The following is a 21,249-nucleotide window of genomic DNA, read 5'->3' as shown; positions in this document are numbered from 1 at the left end:
TCACAAACAAATGCTGGAGAGGGTATGGAGAAAAAGGAACCCTCCTACACTGTTGTTGGGAATGTAAATTAATACAGCCATTATGGAGAACAGGATGGAGGTTCCTTAAAAAAACTAGAAATAGAGCTACCATATGACCTTGCAATCCTACTCCTGAGCATATATCCAGAGAAAAGCATGAGATGAAAGGATACAAGCACCCCAATATTCATGACAGCACTGTTTACAATAGCCAAGACATGGAAGCAAACTAAATGTCCATCAGCAGAGGAACGGATAAAGAAAACGTGGTACATATGTGCAATGGAATATTCCTTAGCCATTAAAAAGAATGAAATAATGCCATTTGCAGCAACGTGGATGGACCTAGAGAGTGTCATACTGAGTGAAATAAGTCAGATAAAGAAGGAGAAATATTGTATGACATCCCTTATATGTGGAATCTAAAAATAAATGTTACAAATGAACTTGCTTAGAAAACAGAAAGACTCACAGACTTAGAAAACAAACTTATGGTTGCCAGTGGGGAAGGGATAGTTAGGGAGTTTGGGAAGGTCACGTATACACTGCTGTATTCAAAATGGATAACCAACAAGGATATATTTTATAGCACATGGAACTCTACCCAATGTTATGTGTCAGCTTGGATGGGACGGGGGTTTGGGAGAGAATGGATACACATATATGTATGGCTGAGTCCCTTCACTGTTCACCTGAAACTGCCACAACTGTTAATCAGTTATACCCCAATACAAAGTAAAAAGTTTAAAGTTTGAAAGAAAAAACAAAGAACACTGGAATGGGATGCCATTTCCTTCTCCAGGAGATCCTCCTGGCCCAGGGATCTGTCCTAAGTAATATATTTGAGTTAGAATGATTCTGTCCAGGTTCTTTGAAATGTCTTTCTATATTTTTATAGAGATTCAGTGTGCCCATTTCACATGCTAGCAAATAATGTTCAAAATCCTTCAAGACAGGCTTCAACAGTACAGGAACTGAGAACTTCTAGATATACAAGCTGGATTTAGAGAAGGTAGAGAAACTAGACATCAAATTGCCAACATCTGTTGGATCATAGAAAAAGCAAGGGGCTTCCAGGAAAACATCTGCTTCATTGACAACACTAAAGCCTTTGACTATGTGAATCACAATAAACTGTGGAAAATTCTTAAAGAGAAGGAAATACAAGGCTACCTTACCTGCCTCCTGAGAGGAGAAACCTGTATGCAGGTAGCAACAGTTAGAACCGGACATGGAATAATGGACTGGTTCAAAATTGGGAAAGGAGTACATCAAGGCCATATATTGTCACTCTGCTTTTTTAACTTAAATGCAGAGTACATCATGCTAAATGCCAGGCTGGATGAATCACAAGCTGGAATCAAGATTGCTGGGAGAAATATCAATAACCTCAGATATGCAGATGATACCTCCCGAATGGCAGAAAGCTAAAAGGAACTAAAGATCCTCTTGATTAAACTGAAAGAGGAGAGTGAAAAAGCTGGCTTAAAATTCAACATTCAAAAAACAAAGATCATGGCATCCAGACCTATCACTTCATGGCAAATAGATGGGGAAAAAGTGTAAACAGTGGCAGATTTTTTTTTTCTTGGGATCCAAGAAAATTTCTACATGACTATAAGACATGAAATTAAAAGATCTTGATCCCTGGAAGAAAAATTATGCAAACCTAGAGAATGTATTAAAAAGCAGAGACATTACTTTGCTAACAAAGGTCTGTATAATCAAAGTTATGGTTTTTCCAGTAGTAACGTATGGATATGAGAACTGGACCATAAAGAAGGCTGAGTGCCCAAGAATTGATGCCTTCAAATTGTGGTGCTGCAGAAGGCTCTTGAGAGTCCCTTGGACAGCAAGGAGAACTAACCAGTCAATCCTAAAGGAATCAGTCCTGAATATTCATTGGCAATACTGATGCTGAAGCTGAAACTCCAATACTTTGGCCACTTGATGTGAAGAGTCAAATCAATGGAAAAGACCCTGATGCTGGGAAAGATTGAGGGAAGGAGGAGAAAGGGGCAACAGAGGATGAAATGGTTGGATGGCATCACAGACTCAAGGGACTTGAGTTTGAGCAAACTCTAGGAGATAGTGAAGGACAGGAAAGCCTGGTGTGCTGCAGTTTGAAAGAGTTGAATGGGATTTAGTGACTAGACACAACAAGAGATTCAGTTGGTTTACCATAGGAGATTCCTAGGTTGTATGTCTCTTCTTTTTCCCTTCTTTAGTTGAATTTGCTTATGTTGGTTCTTTTATAATCTGAGTATTTGAAATCTTATACAATTAACTTTTCTTGCAGCCCCTCATTTACATATTCATAAAAGTGTTCAGTTTCATGATTTGTTTATAGACTTATTTCATTTTGATCATTTACTACTTACACACAATGTGAATATTATCACACCTTCTAAGAAGGGCAGACATTTACTTCTTCATGGTAAATCCCTCACTTCCTAAGTGTGACTGATTTAAGAAAGGGCATGTTCTTTACTTTCTACTCTGTTCTCACTTATCATTCTTGTCTTTCAAATCCTACTTTGTTAGTTTGTTTAAGAACTAATTTTCTAGTTCCAGAGGTTGGAGCTTAAAAGAAGGTTCTTTTCCCACTAAAACAGTAGGCTTTTACAAAAAGATATAGACTCAAAGAGTATTAATAAAATACAAGCAGACTTAAATGATGCTCATGGGTTGCAGTGGAGAAGAGAGAGAATGTAAAGAGGGATGTTAAAGGTTATGCTAGGCAGGGTTCAGCACAAGGATGAGTAGACTCATGCTCACAGCCTTTGGAGCATCAGAATATGATCCCCTTTTTCATCAGTTTGGAGGGAGAATGGCTTCTTTCAGTAGGTCTCAGAAGGTATGTTTAATAGCACAGATCCTATGCATATCATGATATCTCACAATATCCCAGAAAGATGGTTGTTGGGTCTTCCCTTTCAGGTGATCAGTTAGGTATGGTCTTTTCATTTTCATTCAGGGGCAAGACTGTCCAAGGGTACCAGGGTAATAAGGTTTCTCAGGACTTGGCTTCTCAGGTATAAGGTAGTAACCTATCAGTTTCTGATAAATATTTAGTTAAAAGCCAGTCTGACTCATGAGTGTCAAATATCACATCAATGCCTACATTTAAATCACTATCTTATAATCAAGTTGCACTAGCTAGCTTTATATCTAAGACTTTTTACTATTTTAGGGGTTAGTCTGCTAACTAAAGAAAAAAGTTCTTATTACCAAGTGCCATTTGCCTTAGGCACCATAAGGGTTATGTCTAAGGATTCCCACTAAAATGATAGGGATGCAATCTTAATATTTTCAACTTCAGGACAGAAGTGATCTTGGGCCTCATGTTGTGGGATGTAGCATAGGAAACGACCTCTTTTGGATACAAATACTGCTTTCAGGTTTGAATTGTGCCCACTGTTCAAGCAGATACCAACTATGTATCCTTTTAATCCATTTATGCCCAGCATTTCAAGTTGATACGTTTGTAGCTGGGGAGGCTAGTCTTCTGGTCCTGTTGTTTCACATTCCTTCTGCTCAGGGGAGTTGCTTTAGGCAGCTGAAATGGACATTTCTGCCTGGGAGGGGGACATCCCCATATAAAGTCAGGGGCCCTGGAGCCATGAAATTAGTTCAGATTCCTCATCTCTGTAAAGAAGGAGGAGAAGTTGAGTTGGCACATTGGTCAGAATAACTTAGAGCAGGTAGTAGAAAGTTGTGATCATTGAATTACATGGTGATCCCTCATGGGAGGGATATCAAAACACTAGATATGTGAAATCATTAAACTGACAAACTGATTTTGAAGTGAGTTGAAAGATCCTAACAACTATCATCTAAAACTCTTTATCTTAAAATAGACATAATTATTGCTGTATTTGGTGGCAGAGCTAGAGCTCAAAATCAACATTTTTGACTCCTAAATTTTGTATCTCTAGAAAAAAAATTTTGGTTTTTCTCTTTCTCCTCTTTTTTTCTTTATAGGTTACATATACTTAAAGCCCCAGTTCAGGCATCCTTTCCACCTGGAAGTCTGCAAAGATCCTCCGTGTTTGGGTTTAGATGCCTTTTTTTTTTTTTTTTTTCAATTTTATTTTATTTTTAGACTTTACATAACTGTATTAGTTTTGCCAAATATCAAAATGAATCCGCCACAGGTATACATGTGTTCCCCATCCTGAACCCTCCTCCCTCCTCCCTCCCCATTCCATCCCTCTGGGTCGTCCCAGTGCACCAGCCCCAAGCATCCAGTATCATGCATCGAACCTGGACTGGCAACTCATTTCATACATGATATTTTACATGTTTCAATGCCATTCTCCCAAATCTTCCCACCCTCTCCCTCTCCCACAGAGTCCATAAGACTGTTCTATAAATCAGTGTCTCTTTTGCTGTCTCGTACACAGGGTTATTGTTACCATCTTTCTAAATTCCATATATATGGAATATATATACTAACGCATATATATGGAATTTAGAAAGATGGTAACAATAACCCTGTGTAGATGCCTTTTGTATGTGCCCTTTCCTGTATTCAAGTAGTTACTTGCATTATTGACTTCTAAAAATATTAAATTTGATTTGCTTGCTGTCTCTTCCACTAGTTTTATTTATCTTTCTATTTATAGAGCCTGGAGTGGTGCTGGGGACATGGTGCCTTACTATTTAATGAAATGTTCACAGGTTGAATGACTTAAATGTGCACAAATGTAAGTACTAGTCAGGATTCCAGATTCTCTTCAAGAATTATACTCACAAAGCCTGAAATTAAATGAAAGTTAGAGAGAATGAATAAGATCTTGAGCCTTCCCTGGTGGCCCAGTTGTTAAGGCTCCATGCTCCCAATGCAGGGGGCATAGGTTCAATCCCTGGTAAGGGAAGATCTCACATGTTGAATGGTGCAGCAAAAAAAAAAAAACAAACAAAAAAAAACAACACCGAAAATCTTTATGTATCCCTTTAGTATAAGACTGACTTCTGCATCAGTGGGATACAATATAATATTAAAGGTGTTGAGATATACCTGGAAGATATCAGGTATAGACTAATCCAGTGACAGAAATGAAAAAGATGACACAGTTCAAATAATACTTTAAAATATGCAGTTGGACTAGGATTAAATACACTAATCTGTGCCTAACAGGATGTTGAATAAAATTTTCTTCTTCGTTCATATATATGTATGTATACATATATATATATATCTCAAAGTGATTCAGTTATATACATGTGCATATATATGTATATACATATATCTAATAAAATTATTTTGCTGTACACCAGAAACTAACACATTGTAAATCAACTATACTTATTTGAAAACAAAACAAAAAACTTTCCTCTTACCTCAGAATTAGAATCCAGGATCTCACAACAAGGGACAAAATGTCCGACTTCAAAAGCCAATCAATTTGGTCCAAATATAAGAGGCCTTTAAACTATCATTAAGACCATTCCTCCTTCCCATTCCTTAAAATCCTGGGAAAGGAAATAGGGTGTTCCAGTTATCTATTGCAGGTAACAAGTCACTCCAAAGCTTTAGTAGCTTAAAATGACAACACTCATTTTACTATCTGTCATGGTTTCTAAGATCAGGAATTTGGAAATAGCTTGGAAGGGCAATTCTGACTCAGGGTCTCGTATATACTTAAAGTCAGATGAGTGGCTGGACTTGGAACAGCAGGGGGCTGGAGCACCTGGGGGCTGACCAGGAATTTCTCTCTGTTCAGTCTCAGGACCTCTCCATGTGGTTTCTTTACATGGCTCGTTTGAGCTTATTCACAGCATGGTGGCTTCTGAGCAGTCAGACTACTGACCTGCTAGCTCAGAGCTCCAAGCACAAGTGCTGCAGCTAGGAAGGCATAGTTATATGTATGACTTAATCTCAGAAGTCATAACAGGTCACTTCTGCCATACGCTACTGGTGAAATAGTCACAAAAGTGGGGCTACTTTTAAAGGGAAGGAGCATAGACCCTACTTCTCTATTTAATAATGTCAAACTCACATTCAAAAAAAACTAGACATGTTGTATGGGAGATACTAGATTGGTGGCTCTCTTTGGAAAACACAATCTGTCAAAGGGGTCATATCTGTTATGGGTCCTTGGTCCAAGAACAGTGTTGTCCTTTTTCCTAATGGGGAGGGGAGAGGGATATTCCCCTTTAAAATCTACTTGCTGCTGCTGCTAAGTCGCCTCAGTCGTGTCCGACTCTGTGTGACCCTATAGACGGCAGCCCATCAGGCTCCACTGTCCCTGGGATTCTCCAGGCAAGAACACTGGAGTGGGTTGCCATTTCCTTCTCAATGCATGAAAGTGAAAAGTGAAAGTGAAGTCGCTCAGTCGTGTCCAACTCTTAGCCACCCCACGGACTGCAGCCTACCAGGCTCCTCCGTCCATGGGATTTTCCAGGCAAGAGTACTGGAGTGGGGTGTCATTGCCTTCTCCAGAGGGTGAAGGTTACCAAATCATTATTTACAACCATTGGCTGTGCTTTCTTCCTCCAACTGAAAGTCTGCTTAGACAGCACATTTTAATTTGCTCTTTACTTGCTCGAGCAAAGAGAAGTAAGATTGGAGAGAAGGGGGCAGTCGTGAGTAGCTGATATAATACTCAGTGGAGTGGTTAAGGGTATACGACTTTCCTGGGGTCAAGTGAATACTGTTGGTGCCTCACTAAGAGAACTTCCCAACAGGCAAGAGAACCCAAACAGCAAAAACCTGTGGCCCATAGCAGCCTACATCAAGGCTTTGTGCACTGGGGAGACTAAATAATTGATGCAAGATAGCCTGCATTTGGATGTCTACAACCTAGAGACTATCAGTGGCCTTTTAGAGTTAGTACAGAAACAAAGACAACAATCAAAGACAGAATTTCACCGTGTATTAGAGTCAGGGTTCAACCTGAGACACAGAACCAGTAGGATATTTATTGTAAGGAATTGGCTAATTGTCAGGGCTGGATAATGAAGTCTGTGGTCTGTAGGGCAGGCCATCAGAAAGAAAAGATCAGGAGCATGTTGGAAACCATGAGAACAGGCCAAAGCTTCTTGTCCACAGGTAGTATGGAAGGAAGGAAGGTCATGAGAAGGCTGGAACCCTAATGGCATGAACTATTTGGAATTTTTGAGCTCATGGAAAGCCTAATCTCTTTTTGAAAGAGCTTACTTGTTTAGGTCAGAGGTTAACCCACTCCAGTATTCTTGCCTGGGAAATCCTATGGACAGAGGAGCCTGATGGGCTACAGTCCATGGGGTTGCAAAAAGTCAGACACAACTGAGTGACTTTCACTTCACTTCACCCAGGATAGTCTTTCTTTTATTAACTTAAAGTCAGCTGATTAGGAACTTCTGTCACATCTGCAAAAACCTTCATAGCAGCACATAGATTAGTGTTACATTAAATAACTTGGGAATGTAGTTCAGCCTAGCCAAGTTTATACATCCAAAAGCCATCACACAGCAGCAACCAATGTCTGAGATATGTGTCCTTTCCCTTCCTCCCTGTGCCAATACACCAGAGAAGCTGGAGCCTAGCTCCTTTCAGGAGTAAAACAGCAGAATGTGTCCTTCCCCTATCCACGCTCCTGGGACTAGAAATCTGGCTGCAGTGGGAAGGGAAAATCTTTGATGGATATAAACTACAATTTTAACAATTTTCAGCAAATAGGAAGTTATGAGATGTCATTAGGATACTTGCTGAAAAAAAAAAAGATACTTGCTGACTTGCAAGGAAAGGCAATTTAACAGCAAATTTGGGTACAATGACTGCAGATAAAATTCCACTGAGTTGAGACAAGTAAATAACAAAGCGATGAGATTACAAAAATTAGAACTATTGCAGATGTTAAATAAGGAAGAAAAAAGAGTGACTAGAGTGGTCAGGGAAGGCTTGTTTCTAAAAGGCAGGATTTGGACTGGGCCTTCTTAAAAGATGAGCAGTTTATAAAGTGGGAACAGAGAGGAAACTAGTAGGAATAAAGACTTAAGAGAAACATGTAATGTGGGGTGTCAGGACAGGAAGAACACTGGAGTGAAGTCTCTGTGTTAAGGAGCTAAGTATTGATAGGGGCAAGGCTAGGCAGGATCTTGAGAGCTAGGCAGAGGAGTTGAGACTCGGTGAGGTTGTTGGTAGGAAATAGTGTATGTTCTTGAATGGGAAAAGCTTGAGGGAAGTTTTTTGTTTTGTTTGACTCTTTTAAAGGCATTAATGTGACAGTAGTATAATATAGTTGGATTTTAGAAGAGAAGGACTAGGATTCAAGGGGACTAGTTAGGATGCTGTTGCAATATGCTAGATGGGAATTCGCAAAAATCTGATCCAGATTCAAAAGGTAAAATAAATTGGAGGAGAAAGGAAAAGTCTGAGAAATATTTCAGAGACAAAAACAATAAAATAAATGACCAAATGGAGTGTGATGGCAGAAAGAATAATTGAGTGTTCCTTGGTTTCTAGCTTGGGGAATTACAAAGATAGTGGTATTTCAAACAAATGAGGAATTTAGGGACAGAAAATCTATTTGGGAGACCAAGACTGTTAATTCAGTTTGTGACTAAAGCTCAAGTAATGATTCAAAGTGGAAATATCCTGATAAAAGTTGAAAAAAAGAGAACATCCAGATTAGTTTAATAGCATTATGCATGAAGGACTGCAAGTTGAAGATCCAGGCCAGGATCTGAAGGGCCTGGAGGCACAGGTGGTGTTTTTGAAAATGACTCTTCCAACTGAAGGTAGTGTCATTTAGAAGAGAAACGAATAAATAGGAACAGTTGGTTTACCCAGATGGTGTTAAAGAACAAAATGGGATTTGATTTCTGGACTGTGGTTTAAGATCCTGGAACTGATGAGTTTTTGGCAATGAACAAGGGAAATATGTCATGAAGACAAAAAATAAAAAGGTTTCCTTTTTAAATTTTTTTGTTTTGGGGGAAGAAATCATTGGGAAGGAAATAGCAAATTGTTGTTGGGGAGAGGGAAAAGAACTAAAGAGAACTGAACGAACAAATACTGGTCTCAAAGAAAGAATAAGATTGTAGAAGACATCCAGTGTTTCAAAAGGGTTAATTATAGGTGAAAGGAAGCTGAATTTATTAATATTCTTTGAGATTTTACTATATGCCAGCACCATGGCAAATCCTTCATACAACATGGACATCTTTCTACATCAGTAAAGATCGGCATTATTATTTTCAACGGATGCATAGTGTAGTATGGAGGGTCATTCTGGTGCGCTACAATGAAGTCTCCTATTCATACATTTTCCCAACCTTTTTATGTGCTCTCTTTTCTCAATACCAGATGAACTTAAAAAAAAATTTAAACAATTATCATGATTCAAATAATATATTAAAAAGTATACAAAATATTTTCTATTATTTCCTGTCCCACCTCAATGATTATTAGTTTCCTTTGTATGTTTCCATAATTCCTTAATGTTGTACCTTTTATATTATATAAACAAATATAAATATGTACTCTTATTTTTTCCTTTCTTAAAAAACACATAAGGTAAAAAGCATCTTGTGTTCATCTCTTTAGGGTAAATCTAGATGTGATATTGCTGAATTGAAGGGTAGTTTTAGTTAGAATCTTAAACCTATTGCCCAGTTGCTCATCAGAAAAGTTGTATATACCAACAGTGCATGAATGTCACAAAATCAAAAAGAAAATTTTATTTTCTAGTTTCAGTATTCCATATATCTGAAGATGTATGGGAATCCAGAATAAATGTTTAAAAAGTCACGATAATTCATAATACTAGTTTTGGTATCATACAGAAGTGATTATACAAAAAAATTTGGACTTAATAACTTATAGACAAATGACACAATCAGAAGGAGAGGTTTGATCTACCTTGTTATTTATTTTTTTGTGTTTATCTTATTGGGTTGATAGAGAGGTAGGAATGAAAAAAATGGAAAAAATCAGTTATTATTTAAAGAAATACAGTTTAATGAGACAAAGAATAATCATGATGAGAAACAGGCTGGCTTAGGATAAGAGTGAAAAAAGGGTAGACAATTTCATTGGAGCTTGTATACTGATAAGGCATATTGTCAGATCATCTCTTCCTATTACTTTAGGGAAAAAAAAAAAAAACTATTACAACCTCTGCTTTCTATTATTGAATTGATGCATGAGATTATAATGAAATTTAAAGCTATAATTCAACTGATGAACATGTACATTTGTCTTTTTTTCCTTCTTAAATAGAATTGATTGCCTGGAGAAATGGATACTTCTCCCTCCAAAAAATATCCAGTTAAAAAACGGGTGAAAATACATCCAAACACAGTAATGGTGAAATACACGTCTCATTATCCTCAGCCTGGGGATGGTGGATATGAAGAAATCAATGAAGACTATGGAAGTTTTATGGAAGAAAATTCAAAGAAAGGCCTGCTCAGTGAAATGAAAAGAAAAGGAAGAACCTTCTTTGGAACCATGGATACCTGCCCTCCAACAGAAGACCCAGTGACCAATGAGATTGGACAGTTCCAGAGCTTTGCAGAAAAAAATATTTTTCAATCCAGAAAAATGTGGATAGTGCTGTTTGGATCTGCTTTGGCTCATGGATGTGTAGCTCTTATCACTAGGCTTGTTTCCGATCGTTCCAAAGTTCCATCTCTAGAACTGATTTTTATCCGTTCTGTTTTGCAGGTCTTATCTGTGTTAGTTGTGTGTTACTACCAGGAAGCCCCCTTTGGACCAAGTGGATACAGACTGCGACTTTTCTTTTACGGTGTATGCAATGTCATCTCTATCACCTGTGCTTATACATCGTTTTCAATAGTTCCTCCTAGCAACGGGACCACTATGTGGAGAGCCACAACCACCGTCTTCAGTGCCATTTTGGCTTTTTTACTTGTAGATGAGAAAATGGCTTGTGTTGACATGGCTACAGTTGTTTGCAGCATCTTAGGTGTTTGTCTTGTCATGATCCCCAACATTGTTGATGAAGATAATTCTTTGTTAAATGCCTGGAAAGAAGCCTTTGGGTACACTATGACTGTGATGGCTGGACTGACCACTGCTCTTTCCATGATAGTATACAGATCCATTAAGGAGAAGATCAGCATGTGGACTGCACTGTTTACATTTGGTTGGACTGGGACAGTCTGGGGAATATCTACTATGTTTGTTCTTCAAGAACCCATCATCCCACTAGATGGAGAAACCTGGAGTTATCTAATTGCTATATGCATTTGTTCTACTGCAGCCTTCTTGGGAGTTTATTATGCCTTAGACAAATTCCATCCAGCTTTGGTCAGCACAGTACAACATCTGGAGATTGTGGTAGCAATGGTGTTGCAGCTTCTAGTGTTACATATATTTCCTAGTGTCTATGATGTCTTTGGAGGGGTAATCATTATGATTAGTGTTTTTGTCCTTGCTGGCTATAAACTTTACTGGAGGAATTTAAGAAGGCAGGATTATCAGGAAATACTCGACTCTCCCATTAAATGAATACTTGATTATTACCTTGTTAATGTTCAGTTACTAATAGGTACACTGCCATTTTAATGTTCACCTATAAATGGTTTTTTGTGTTGTATAACTGACAGAGTGCTATATATAATTAATATATGCAGATGTAGAAAAATTTAGTCTTCTAAATATTAAATTATGTGGAATATCATGAATCTGGTCTCTTTGCTGTTAACAATAAAAGGTAATTTTTATTATAAAATTATTATTTATTATAAATAATAAAAGGTGGTAGAGAATGTCAACTTTCAGCACTAAAGAACATAAGACTTGAAGAAATGACTCCTTTCCAGTGGAAATTCAGCAGTCCTAAATATTAAGAAGTTAGAAAAAATGTTCATGTCCAATGTTCTATAAGTGTTCAACAAAAATCCTTCAATATTCAGAACTCTATAAGATGAAATGCTGAATACCAAGCCCTGTTTTTGTCATCTGTTTGCATTAGGGAACTAGAGATGATTGGGCTGGGTAAAGTAGCTGGAGTTGAGGCAAGAAAGAGGAAACAAAGGAAAGGAGTTGGTTTTTCACTGGCAATGGTGGTCATCCTACCTTAGGAGAGGAAACTGTCTTCTCCTTGCTCTGGCCATATTAGGCAATGCATAGGAAATGGAGGTAGGGAGAATATGGATTCCTGCAAGCTCTACTTAGTCTATGCCATTTTGTGCCATATGGTGTGAGACTGAATGCTGCAGGAGGGTCTACTCATCCTTGGTTATGCCAGTCTCTTCTAAACCTGCCCTCGTTTATGATTTTGTAGCAAGTACATGTGTGAGGGGCAGCAAAGGTACTCCTTACTCCTGGAAAAGACACTAACAGTGATCATAGTACAGCAGAAAACTGAAAACTTCGTGTACTGGATTCTTTTCAAATGAGATGCTGCTGCTGCTAAGGTGCTTTAGTCGTGTCCGACTCTCTGTAACCCCATAGACGGCAGCCCACTAGGCTCCTGTGTCCCTGGGATTCTTCAGGCAAGAACACTGGAGTGGGTTGCCATTTCCTCCTCCAATGCATGAAAGTGAAAAGTGAAAGCAAAGTCGCTCAGTCTTACCTGACTCGTAGTGACCCCACGGTCTGCAGCCTACCAGGCTCCTCCGCCCATGGGATTTTCCAGGCAAGAGTACTGGAGTGAGATGACACTGCCTTCTCCTTTCAAAAGAGCTAAAAGTCTGTAAAACTGCATAAGGTAGCATTAATTTGGATCCAATCTGGGAAGTTTTTACTAATTTAGCACAAACAAATGTTGATATGTTACTGGTTATTAAGTTATTGTTATTGAGCTATCTTAACTTCAGATTGGAGAAGGCAATGGCACCCCACTCCAGTACTCTTGCCTGGAAAATCCCATGGACAGAGGAGCCTGGTAGGCTGCAGTCCATGGGATCGCTAAGAGTCAGACACGATGGAGCGACTTCACTTTCACTTTTCACTTTCATGCATTGGAGAAGGAAATGGCAACCCACTCCAGTGTTCTTGCCTAGAGAATCCCCGGGACGGGGGAGCCTGGTGGGCTCCGCCTATGGGGTCGCACAGAGTCGGACACGACTGAAGCGACTTAGTAGCAGCAAGAGCAGCAACTTCAGATACACTCATCTATAACTTTCCTATGTGATGCTATGGCTCAGACCCTGCAAACTACATTTTTCCTATGCCAGCTGGTATCTCGCTAGGTTAGAGGTGATAGCTGCTCTCTGTAGTTACCACATCTGGGCTACTTCAGTGTTCCCTTTTTGCTTTTCCAGTCCATCAACATCCAGTGGTAAGTTCTCTGTTGTAACATCTTTTGATTTCTGTTCTCTTGACTAACATGCCTTTGGACAATAACCCAAAGGAACCCACAGCCATTTGTAGGGTGTTTGTTTTTTGGGAAAATGTTAACATTCAGATTTTCCAGGAATTACCGGCTCTCAATAGAAATTATGCAAATTGAAGCAAAGAAACAAAAAGATTTGAAAAAAATGAACAGATCTTGGAATGACCTGTACTAAGGAGTAAGAAATTTAGCATAAATGTAAGTGTAGTCAGAGAAAGAGAGAACAGGCAGAAAAAAATACTTGGAAGAAATGCTGGCCAAGAGTCTTCCAAATTCAATAAAAAGATACAATAACCAGCAATCCACACATCCAGGGAAATAAGTGAACCCCCCCAGCAGCATAAATACAAAGAAAACCACACCTAGAAACATAGTGTAACTGCTGATAAACTAAGATAAAGAAACAAATCTTAAAAGCAGCCTAACCTACAGAAAAACAATGATAAGAATTACAGCCAGCTTCTCATCAGAAACAGTGGAGGCCAGAAAGCAACAGAATGACAGTTTAAAGTGCTGTCAAGAAAACCCTTTGATGGCTTCTCATTGCCTATAGCATAAAAACAAAGGCCCTTAACTTGCATAACCCACTCTTGCTTACACTTTGTCATCTTTTGCTCTAGCAATATTCTACTTCCTTTTTTAAAAAACTAAAAAAAATATTTTTATGAAGGCCCCTCTACGGGAGAAGCCCTTCTCTTCTTTGCCTACTTATTTACCTTGACTAGCCTAATCACACACACACCTCCCCTCGCATTGTGGCTTAATGTCTCCCTGTAGACATCTATTGCTGTATTTACTATACAAATAATAAATATCAGTTTAAATGTCATTCTCTGACATTGGATGGAGCTCCCTTAAGACTGATTTTTAGATCTCTGGTATGTATGGTAGTGCTTAACACAGACTGAACCCAATAAACTTTTGTTTAATTAATTCCCATAAAAGAGTAATAATACTCAACCCAGAAAGTGAATTTAGCTACCAGGGTTCACTAATTTCAACACTTCATAGTCAAGACTGTGATTAGTGACTTCTTACTGATTTAGTAGGTAGGATTTTGTTTTTGTTTGTTTTGTCCTATGTAGTCCTTACAGTGATATTAAACCAGATCATTCTCTCTAATCATTTCTAACTACAAGTCCTCAATAGTTTCCTGGGAAAAGTCTTGCGACACGGAGGCTCATTTTTCCTTTCCTTGTCTTCCCAAATTCTTTCCTTGGGGATGAATGAAGTGAACTACCTATATGTTCTTATCCTTGATTGATTAGCTACCTGTATCTGAAACCCCATTTCTAGTCCATAGGTCATAAGTTTTGACCTAAATGTTGTTGCCTGATTCTGGCTAGTCCACTCAGAACTAATTAGCAGGGTTGATTCCCATTTTTGGTTTGAGTTCCGCTAAAAGAGAGGAAGAAGAAGTCAAGCACATGTTCCTATTTGGAAGTTGGGGAGACAGTGTGAAAGGTTTCTGGGACAACATCCACCCCTTACAAACATGGGCTCCATACCTCTAAGTACACTATAGAGCAATTCCATACATGACTTCCTGTCTATCTACCCCAATGCTTTCCTCTCATTGCTGTTTCCTTATTTTTATTCTTCAATTCCTTCTCTTTCTATTATATTTTTTTAGTTTTTCTTTCTTTCTTTCTTAAGAGTTCCTGGTAAGAATAGGGTGATGAGGGAACATTTAAAGAAAAGTTAAAAGGAAAACACGTATTTACAGGAAACTAAAATCCTTCTATGAAAAAGTTCTCTCCCTTACTTTTTCTATTACTTAAAGAGATGGCACACAGATGGATCAAAATTTCACAGTCTGTTCGGATCACTGACCCATTCAAAATACATAATCCCTTACAAAATAAAATCTAAAGTTAAACGACTTCAGCATATTTTTTTTCTGGGTTTATTTTCCCCATTTATGGAAGTGGTCTAAGCTACCTGATAGCAAGGACTATTTTACCTGTTATATTTGTATTCACATTTCCCTACTCCCATCACATGTTAAAAAACTAAAGTTGAACCGAGCCAGGTGTAGCTAAGTTTATGAGCCAGGTGTACCTAATAGTTTGTTGTGTGAAACTATTTTGGAGAAATAGTTTCAACCTCTTGACAATGGGTTTATACAGCTTCAAAAATGAATGAAATCTCTCAATCCATAAACTTTATAAGATGTATCAACAAATAAAACTATTGTGTTAGAGCTATAACAATAGCGTGGGCTGCTATAACAAAATGCCATAGACTGGGTGGCTTAAACAACAAAAATTAAACTTCTCACAGTTTTGGAGATTGGAAGTCCCACGTCCAGATGCCAGTATGGTTAGTTTCTGGTGAACGCTCTCTTCCCGGTTTGCACATGGCTGCCTTCTCACTGTGTCTTCCAGTTGTGAGGACAGACAGCAAGACAGTGTCTACGTCTCTGCAGTCACTTCTTATAAAGGACACTAATTCTATAGGATTAGGGCTCCACTCTTAGCACCTCAGTTAACCTAAATAATCCCTGAAAGGCCTTGTCTCCAAATACACATTGGGGGGTTAGAGCTTCAACACAGGAATTTTGAGAGGGGACACAATTCAGTCCATAGCAGCCATGATAAAATATTCAAAGGTATTTAGATCCTTAGAATAAATCCAAAATCCACTTACATTATTGACTTTAGATCCTAATTACAGGATACAGATGGAGTTGCTGCCCTGATTTGAGTTTACAATCCCGGTAGGGTAGGGAAATCTTCCCAGGTGGTAAAGAATCCCCTTGCCAGTGCAGGAGACGCTGGTTGGATCCCTAGGAAATGGCAAAAGGCTCCAGGATTTTTGCCTGGCAAATTCCATGGAGAGAGGAGCCTGGCGGGCTTCAGATCCATGGAGTCGCAAAAAGTCTGGCTCTTTCAGCAGCTGGATGGGGAAAACACCTGTGCACTTAGCAAGCTTCCCTGGGCGGGAAACGCCTAAGCAGAGCTACAGAGATGGCTGGGGAGGAAGAGGCAGGTGATGGGGTCTGAAGCTCCGGCGTGGGGAGAACCAACTTACTGATGGCAGGTGTCTGGGGCTGGGCCGCTAAGAAAGGACAGACCTGTCACCGAAAGTTACTGTCCTCACAGCAAGGCTACCGCAGCCAAGAATGGAAGCTATCCACGCACCAGGGCGCTTCGAAGGCCCTCAGACTCAGCTTATTTTGATTTGCGGTTCAAGTTAAGGGCACGTCTTACATTTTTCTCCCAGGACTTTACGTTCAGGCCTTTTTGTTTGTTTTTCATTTTCGCTCCCCGTCCCTAAGAACTTTCTGCTGGTAAGACCTTCTTCAGGTGCAGAAACCAGAAGGAAGCTCCCAGAGCAGTTGGGGCTTAACTTGGAAAGCAGTCAATTTTGCTGTGGAATCTCCCGTGGCGCTGAGGAGGAAGGTCCCAGAGTAATCAGCCAGAGACACAGAAGCAACAATACCCAGAGCCAGGCAGGGCGCTTGTCTCTCTCACTCCTCCGCGGAGCAGCCTCAGCTCTACACCCAGCACAGCAATTGATTGACAGGCGGGCTCGCCCAATCCCAGAGCGGCGAAGACCGCCCTCGCGTCAGTGATAGGAGAGAAGGGGAAGACCGAACCTATCATATTGGGCAGGAAGGTGGGTTTCCTGCCAGCGCGGGTCCGCCCAGGGCCTCGCGACCAGTCGGCGCTGCAGCCCCGCCCTCCCGCCGCGCGCGCCCCGCCCCTCTCCCCAGAGCTACGCGGCGGCAGAGCGGAGGCCTCGTGCCGTAACGGCCATCGCGGCGGCCGTGGCGGCGTCCCTGCTCTCCTCAAGTGAGCTGGCGCCGCCCGGGCTCGGCAGAGGGGGAGGTGAGACGGTCCTGCCTGCAGGCAGACGCAAAGACAGCCTTTTCTCTTCTGGGGAATCCACATAGCCCGTTACTTGCCGCGGTGCTTCCTCTTCCCTGCTGAAGTTAGCTCCCGGGGCGCCGTCTGCCGGCCCGGAGCTAAGCCGGAGGGGGCGGGGAGACCGCTTGGTCGGGCCTGGGCTTTTTGCCTCGCGGCTTCGCGCGACCCTCCGGCCACTGCCCTGGGCGGCGTAGCCCTACGACCTTCCTGTCCCTTCCTGGAGCGTCGGGTCCGGGTGAGCGCTGCGGCCGGCCGTCCCCGGAGACTGGGAGGTCGAGTGTGTGGCGTGCACCCTTTTCCTTTCTTTTCCTCTCTAAAAGTCGGACGGCTTTGTGGCGCATTCCGAGGCCGCGGAGGTAGGGACGTGGAGGTGGGGGGTGGGGGGTGGGGGCTTACCTCTAGGAGTGGGAGGGAGCCGTTCCGGGTGCGGAGGATGGACATCCTCGGGATGCGCCTCCCGCCCCTCCCCCCACCCAGCCCCCTGCCGTTTCCCTCGTCGGGAAATCTGGGTTATTTTAATATTATGGATTCGTACGTGAGTTACTTGGGCTGTAAGCTTTTGACTTGAGTTGTAATATATCCGGGGGAAAAATGTATCTTGATAGTTGATTTTTGTAACCTTTCATATGTGTGTCCACAAAAGTTTGCCATTAGAAGCTCGGGAAGCTGAATTTTGTGCGGGACTGAGAACCCTTACTTTATAGACGCCCAGTTTAGTGTCACACTAATGAACTAGTTACTTAAAAATAATTCTGCCCGGTAACTTTGGCAAGAAACCATGGGAGTTAGGAAAGGATGAGTTGAAGGAGAAATTTCTATCCCTGTCTTGGGTGGTGAGCAAAAAAAGCTCACTGTCCAGTCAGGACGAGTAAGTGTTGCAAGAGGTATTCATTTTAAAAATCTTATTTTGGTAGATGTAAGAAAGACCAACCATACAGTTTATTAAGCAGATGGAAAGCGCTGTGTGTCAACCTTCAGGGAGTTTACAGAGTAAATGGGGAAATTATCCAAGAAGGTTCTGTTTGGTAATTGTCAGTAATGTTCAGTTCTTAAATAGGTATCCCACTCATAGTTTGATAGAAACTCGAGAACTACGAATTGGTTGATTAAAAGTTTTATTTCATTTTCATGGCAAACTTTACCATCTTCTTTGGAAAATTGTGAACAGTTTGCAGAATGTTCAAGATTTCTCAGCTGTGCTTTTTCATAAATTTTAAACTTGTGTGTTTTGTTTTTCTAAATATTTAATCTAGATTTTACTAGTGCTTTCAGGTCCTTGAAAATAAAACTTGAAACATACATGGTACGTTTTGTTAGATATTGAAATATATTTTAGGCCACTGGATTTTTGCACCTTTGAGAACTTCCCTGCCAAAACTCAAGGTAGATTTGATGCAAATGTTGTTATAAATCACTTGTCAGGAAGACTTAATAAATCCATATCCTGTCTATTTTATTCTTTTATAGTTTAACAATTTTTACAATTTATTTCCCTTTGTAATATGGAAAAATATCAGATATTTTTCTGCCTACACCAGAAGACTAAATGATTTTATTTAGTCAGTAAGTAGAATTGGAGGAAACTCTTGAAATCACTAAGCATTTAACAAATTCTCTGTCAATACTTTGCTGTGCTGTTTTAGGAAGACAACTGACAGGGCCAAAAATGACATTTAAAGATTATTTAATAAGGCAACAATTCTGTCTGTATGTTCCTCACTTTATTTGAAAGATATAATTTATAGTCTTCCTTCAAAACTGATTCCATATGCTGACATTGTTTTGGTGATTATTTATCATGCCTTAAACTACCCAGGCATAAGCCCTGGTTTTATCTTAGACTTCCTCTCACCACATAACATTGCCCAATTTTTGTCAGCCATTTTCTGAAATTTCTTTCAGATATCTGTTCTAACCACTCGTTTCTTTTTTCCCCCAGTAGCTTTTAACCGGATTTTCTGCCTCTTTTCTCCCTGCTTTGTATGTTCTGGCTTCTGCCTTGTTCTAAAATAGCGCTTCCACCCGCCCTCACTTGTTAAACCAGCATTAGTTCCCTGTTATTGAGAGTATAGTTCAGAATTCCCAGCCTTCTAACAGTCTGCTCAAAACCTGTTTTTTCTGATTATAACAGTAATTCTCTATAGGAGCTGTCCATCCTAACACAAACCAATCTCTTGTTCTCATCTAGATTGTGTATTTTTCTGCCTTCATGTCTGTTGACACTTCGACTGCCTGTTTATTGCTGCTGCTAAGTCACTTCAGTCGTGTCCGACTCTGTGCGACCCCATAGACGGCAGCCCACCAGGCTCCCCTGTCCCTGGAATTCTCCAGGCAAGAACACTGGAGTGGGTTGCCATTGCTAGTATTTTTTAAAAGAAATTTTCCTTCTTAAATTAAGTGGCAAGTAAAGTCAGATTTTGTTGACATTTCATATTTGGTCCTTGCGCACAGCCTTCTAGATCTTTCTGTTCTCTGTGTTGTTGCTTTCCTTTGAACCCACAGCCCTGTTTTATCATTTCTTTGGTTTTTAATATGTGGACTTGTAATACTATGGAACAATATTGTGGGAATGTTGGAATCCATCCTTCCATTTTATACATAGGGAAAAGGTAATCCATACAGACTAAGTTCACTGAAATTCACCTAGTGACCCTGGCAGAGCTGACTTAAACCTTAATTTCCTACTTGATTTCCTAACTCAAGTTCTCTATATTAAAAAAAAAAAATTATGTGTGTATTCTTATGAAACTATACTTCTTTTCATCTCTTGCAATGTCGTTTTGTATTGTTTGCTTCACATTACTTTGCATTTTGTGTATTAATTAGATTCAGAACTTCTGTATGAGGGGAGGGGAACCTTTATGACCTGACTTGTTTGAATCATTGAAACAGTGATTTAAAGTCTACAGGAAGACTTTCTCTAGCTTGTTGGGTTTAGTAACAGCATTAACTAAAATAATATTGGTGTGTCCACTGTTGAATCCTATGACCCATTAAAAATGAATCTCTTACAAGTTTTACTGTTGGATTTTAGTTTGAATCTCTTGAAAAAGAGAAACTCTTTGGGAGCCTTGAAAGTAAATGTGAACGATGTATTACTTGTAAGGCATCTGAGTGCATTGATCTAAGTAAATGCTCTTTTTGATAGAACAGGAACACTTTTGCTATTTTTTCATTTTGTTCTGTTGAACCAGATTATTGAGCAATTTGTTTATTGAGCAGAACATTCTGAAAATCATTTGTTCCACTTGGAAAGTTGGAGAGCTTTTGTATGTTTGTTCTTCACACTCTGCCCCTCCCCCAACTTTAAAATTTCTGTTAAAAACAGCCGCAGAGAGTTTCCTTGGTATTTTTCTTAATATTTATGTAACAAGACAAGTAGCATAGAAAAATTAGGTGAAATATCTCAGGAGGGTATGCTTGACATTTTTGGCCTGAAACAAATTAGAAACTATTTTTATTTTTTGGTTGTTTGTGAATGGCTTATTTTTATTTGTTTAAATAAATTATCTGCTAAAATAAACTGTTGAAACACTGATTCTCTTGTTCTTTATTCCTGAAATTGTACTTAAGGAGTGCTAAATTGGATAAGTGTGCTATGAGTAATTTCTGTTCAAACAGACCAGTTGAATAAAGCAGTGAGGTTATAGCTTGGGGAAATCTTTTTAAAAAATGAATGCATCTAAAAAGGTTTTTTTTTTCTTGGTGAACCAGCCTTCCAAAAGTCTCAGTACATGTTTCAAAATCATGTTGCACTTAGATCAGTTCAGATAATAAATAGAACAAAGAATTTAATATTCCTTGTACTTTATGCCTATTCCAGGTATATTATGAAAACAGTTTATTAATTAAACAATGCATTGGAAAAGTTTTTGGAAATGCATGATCACTTCCACATATAGTATGTTTTTAAGTAACATTATTTTTAGGTATATTTTAGGTACACTTCTGTACCACCTCTCAATTTGCTGCCTGGGAAGTCAGTTTTTTTTCCTCATTTTTTTTTTTTCCACATGTTCTTAGAAAGCCCTGTGAAACTTTCCATAATTTAGCTTTTGCCA

General features: G+C 39.6%; 2 protein-coding genes and 1 long non-coding RNA gene across 12 annotated transcripts in view; 2 read left to right on the top strand and 1 right to left on the bottom strand.

The window, feature by feature from the left end:
• The window catches only part of SLC35G2 (solute carrier family 35 member G2), a 49,388-nt gene extending 37,731 nt beyond the window's left edge, over positions 1 to 11,657 (top strand). The window contains exons 1-2 of one of the 2 annotated variants that reach the window (XM_055569591.1): positions 4,588 to 4,730; positions 10,232 to 11,657. In XM_055569591.1, the coding sequence (XP_055425566.1) occupies positions 10,250 to 11,485 (1,236 nt within the window). In that variant the 5' untranslated portion in view covers positions 4,588 to 4,730; positions 10,232 to 10,249 and the 3' untranslated portion in view covers positions 11,486 to 11,657. Of the gene's footprint in view, positions 1 to 4,587; positions 4,731 to 10,231 lie in introns of those variants that run through there. The other variant, XM_055569590.1, reaches the window with a different exon arrangement.
• On the bottom strand, positions 953 to 16,647 carry LOC129644146 (uncharacterized). 2 transcript variants are annotated; one of them, XR_008710759.1, is made up of 3 exons: positions 15,598 to 16,647; positions 5,368 to 5,499; positions 953 to 3,669 (listed from the first exon to the last, which is right to left on the bottom strand). It is a non-coding gene; the product is annotated as an uncharacterized LOC129644146 (long non-coding RNA). The 2 variants fall into 2 exon arrangements; XR_008710758.1 differs by having other exon boundaries at positions 15,966 to 16,647.
• Positions 16,648 to 16,796: 149 nt separating this feature from the next.
• The window catches only part of NCK1 (NCK adaptor protein 1), a 77,584-nt gene continuing 73,131 nt past the window's right edge, over positions 16,797 to 21,249 (top strand). For 2 of the 8 annotated variants that reach the window (XM_055569598.1, XM_055569597.1), the window contains exon 1: positions 16,947 to 17,113. The gene's annotated coding sequence lies outside the window, so the exon portion shown is untranslated. The other 6 variants (XM_055569593.1, XM_055569592.1, XM_055569599.1 and 3 more) reach the window with 5 other exon arrangements.

Source organism: Bubalus kerabau, chromosome 2 (genome assembly GCF_029407905.1).
Source record: "Bubalus kerabau isolate K-KA32 ecotype Philippines breed swamp buffalo chromosome 2, PCC_UOA_SB_1v2, whole genome shotgun sequence".
Lineage (NCBI taxonomy): Eukaryota > Metazoa > Chordata > Mammalia > Artiodactyla > Bovidae > Bubalus > Bubalus kerabau.
This window is presented reverse-complemented; position numbering and strand designations above follow the sequence as displayed.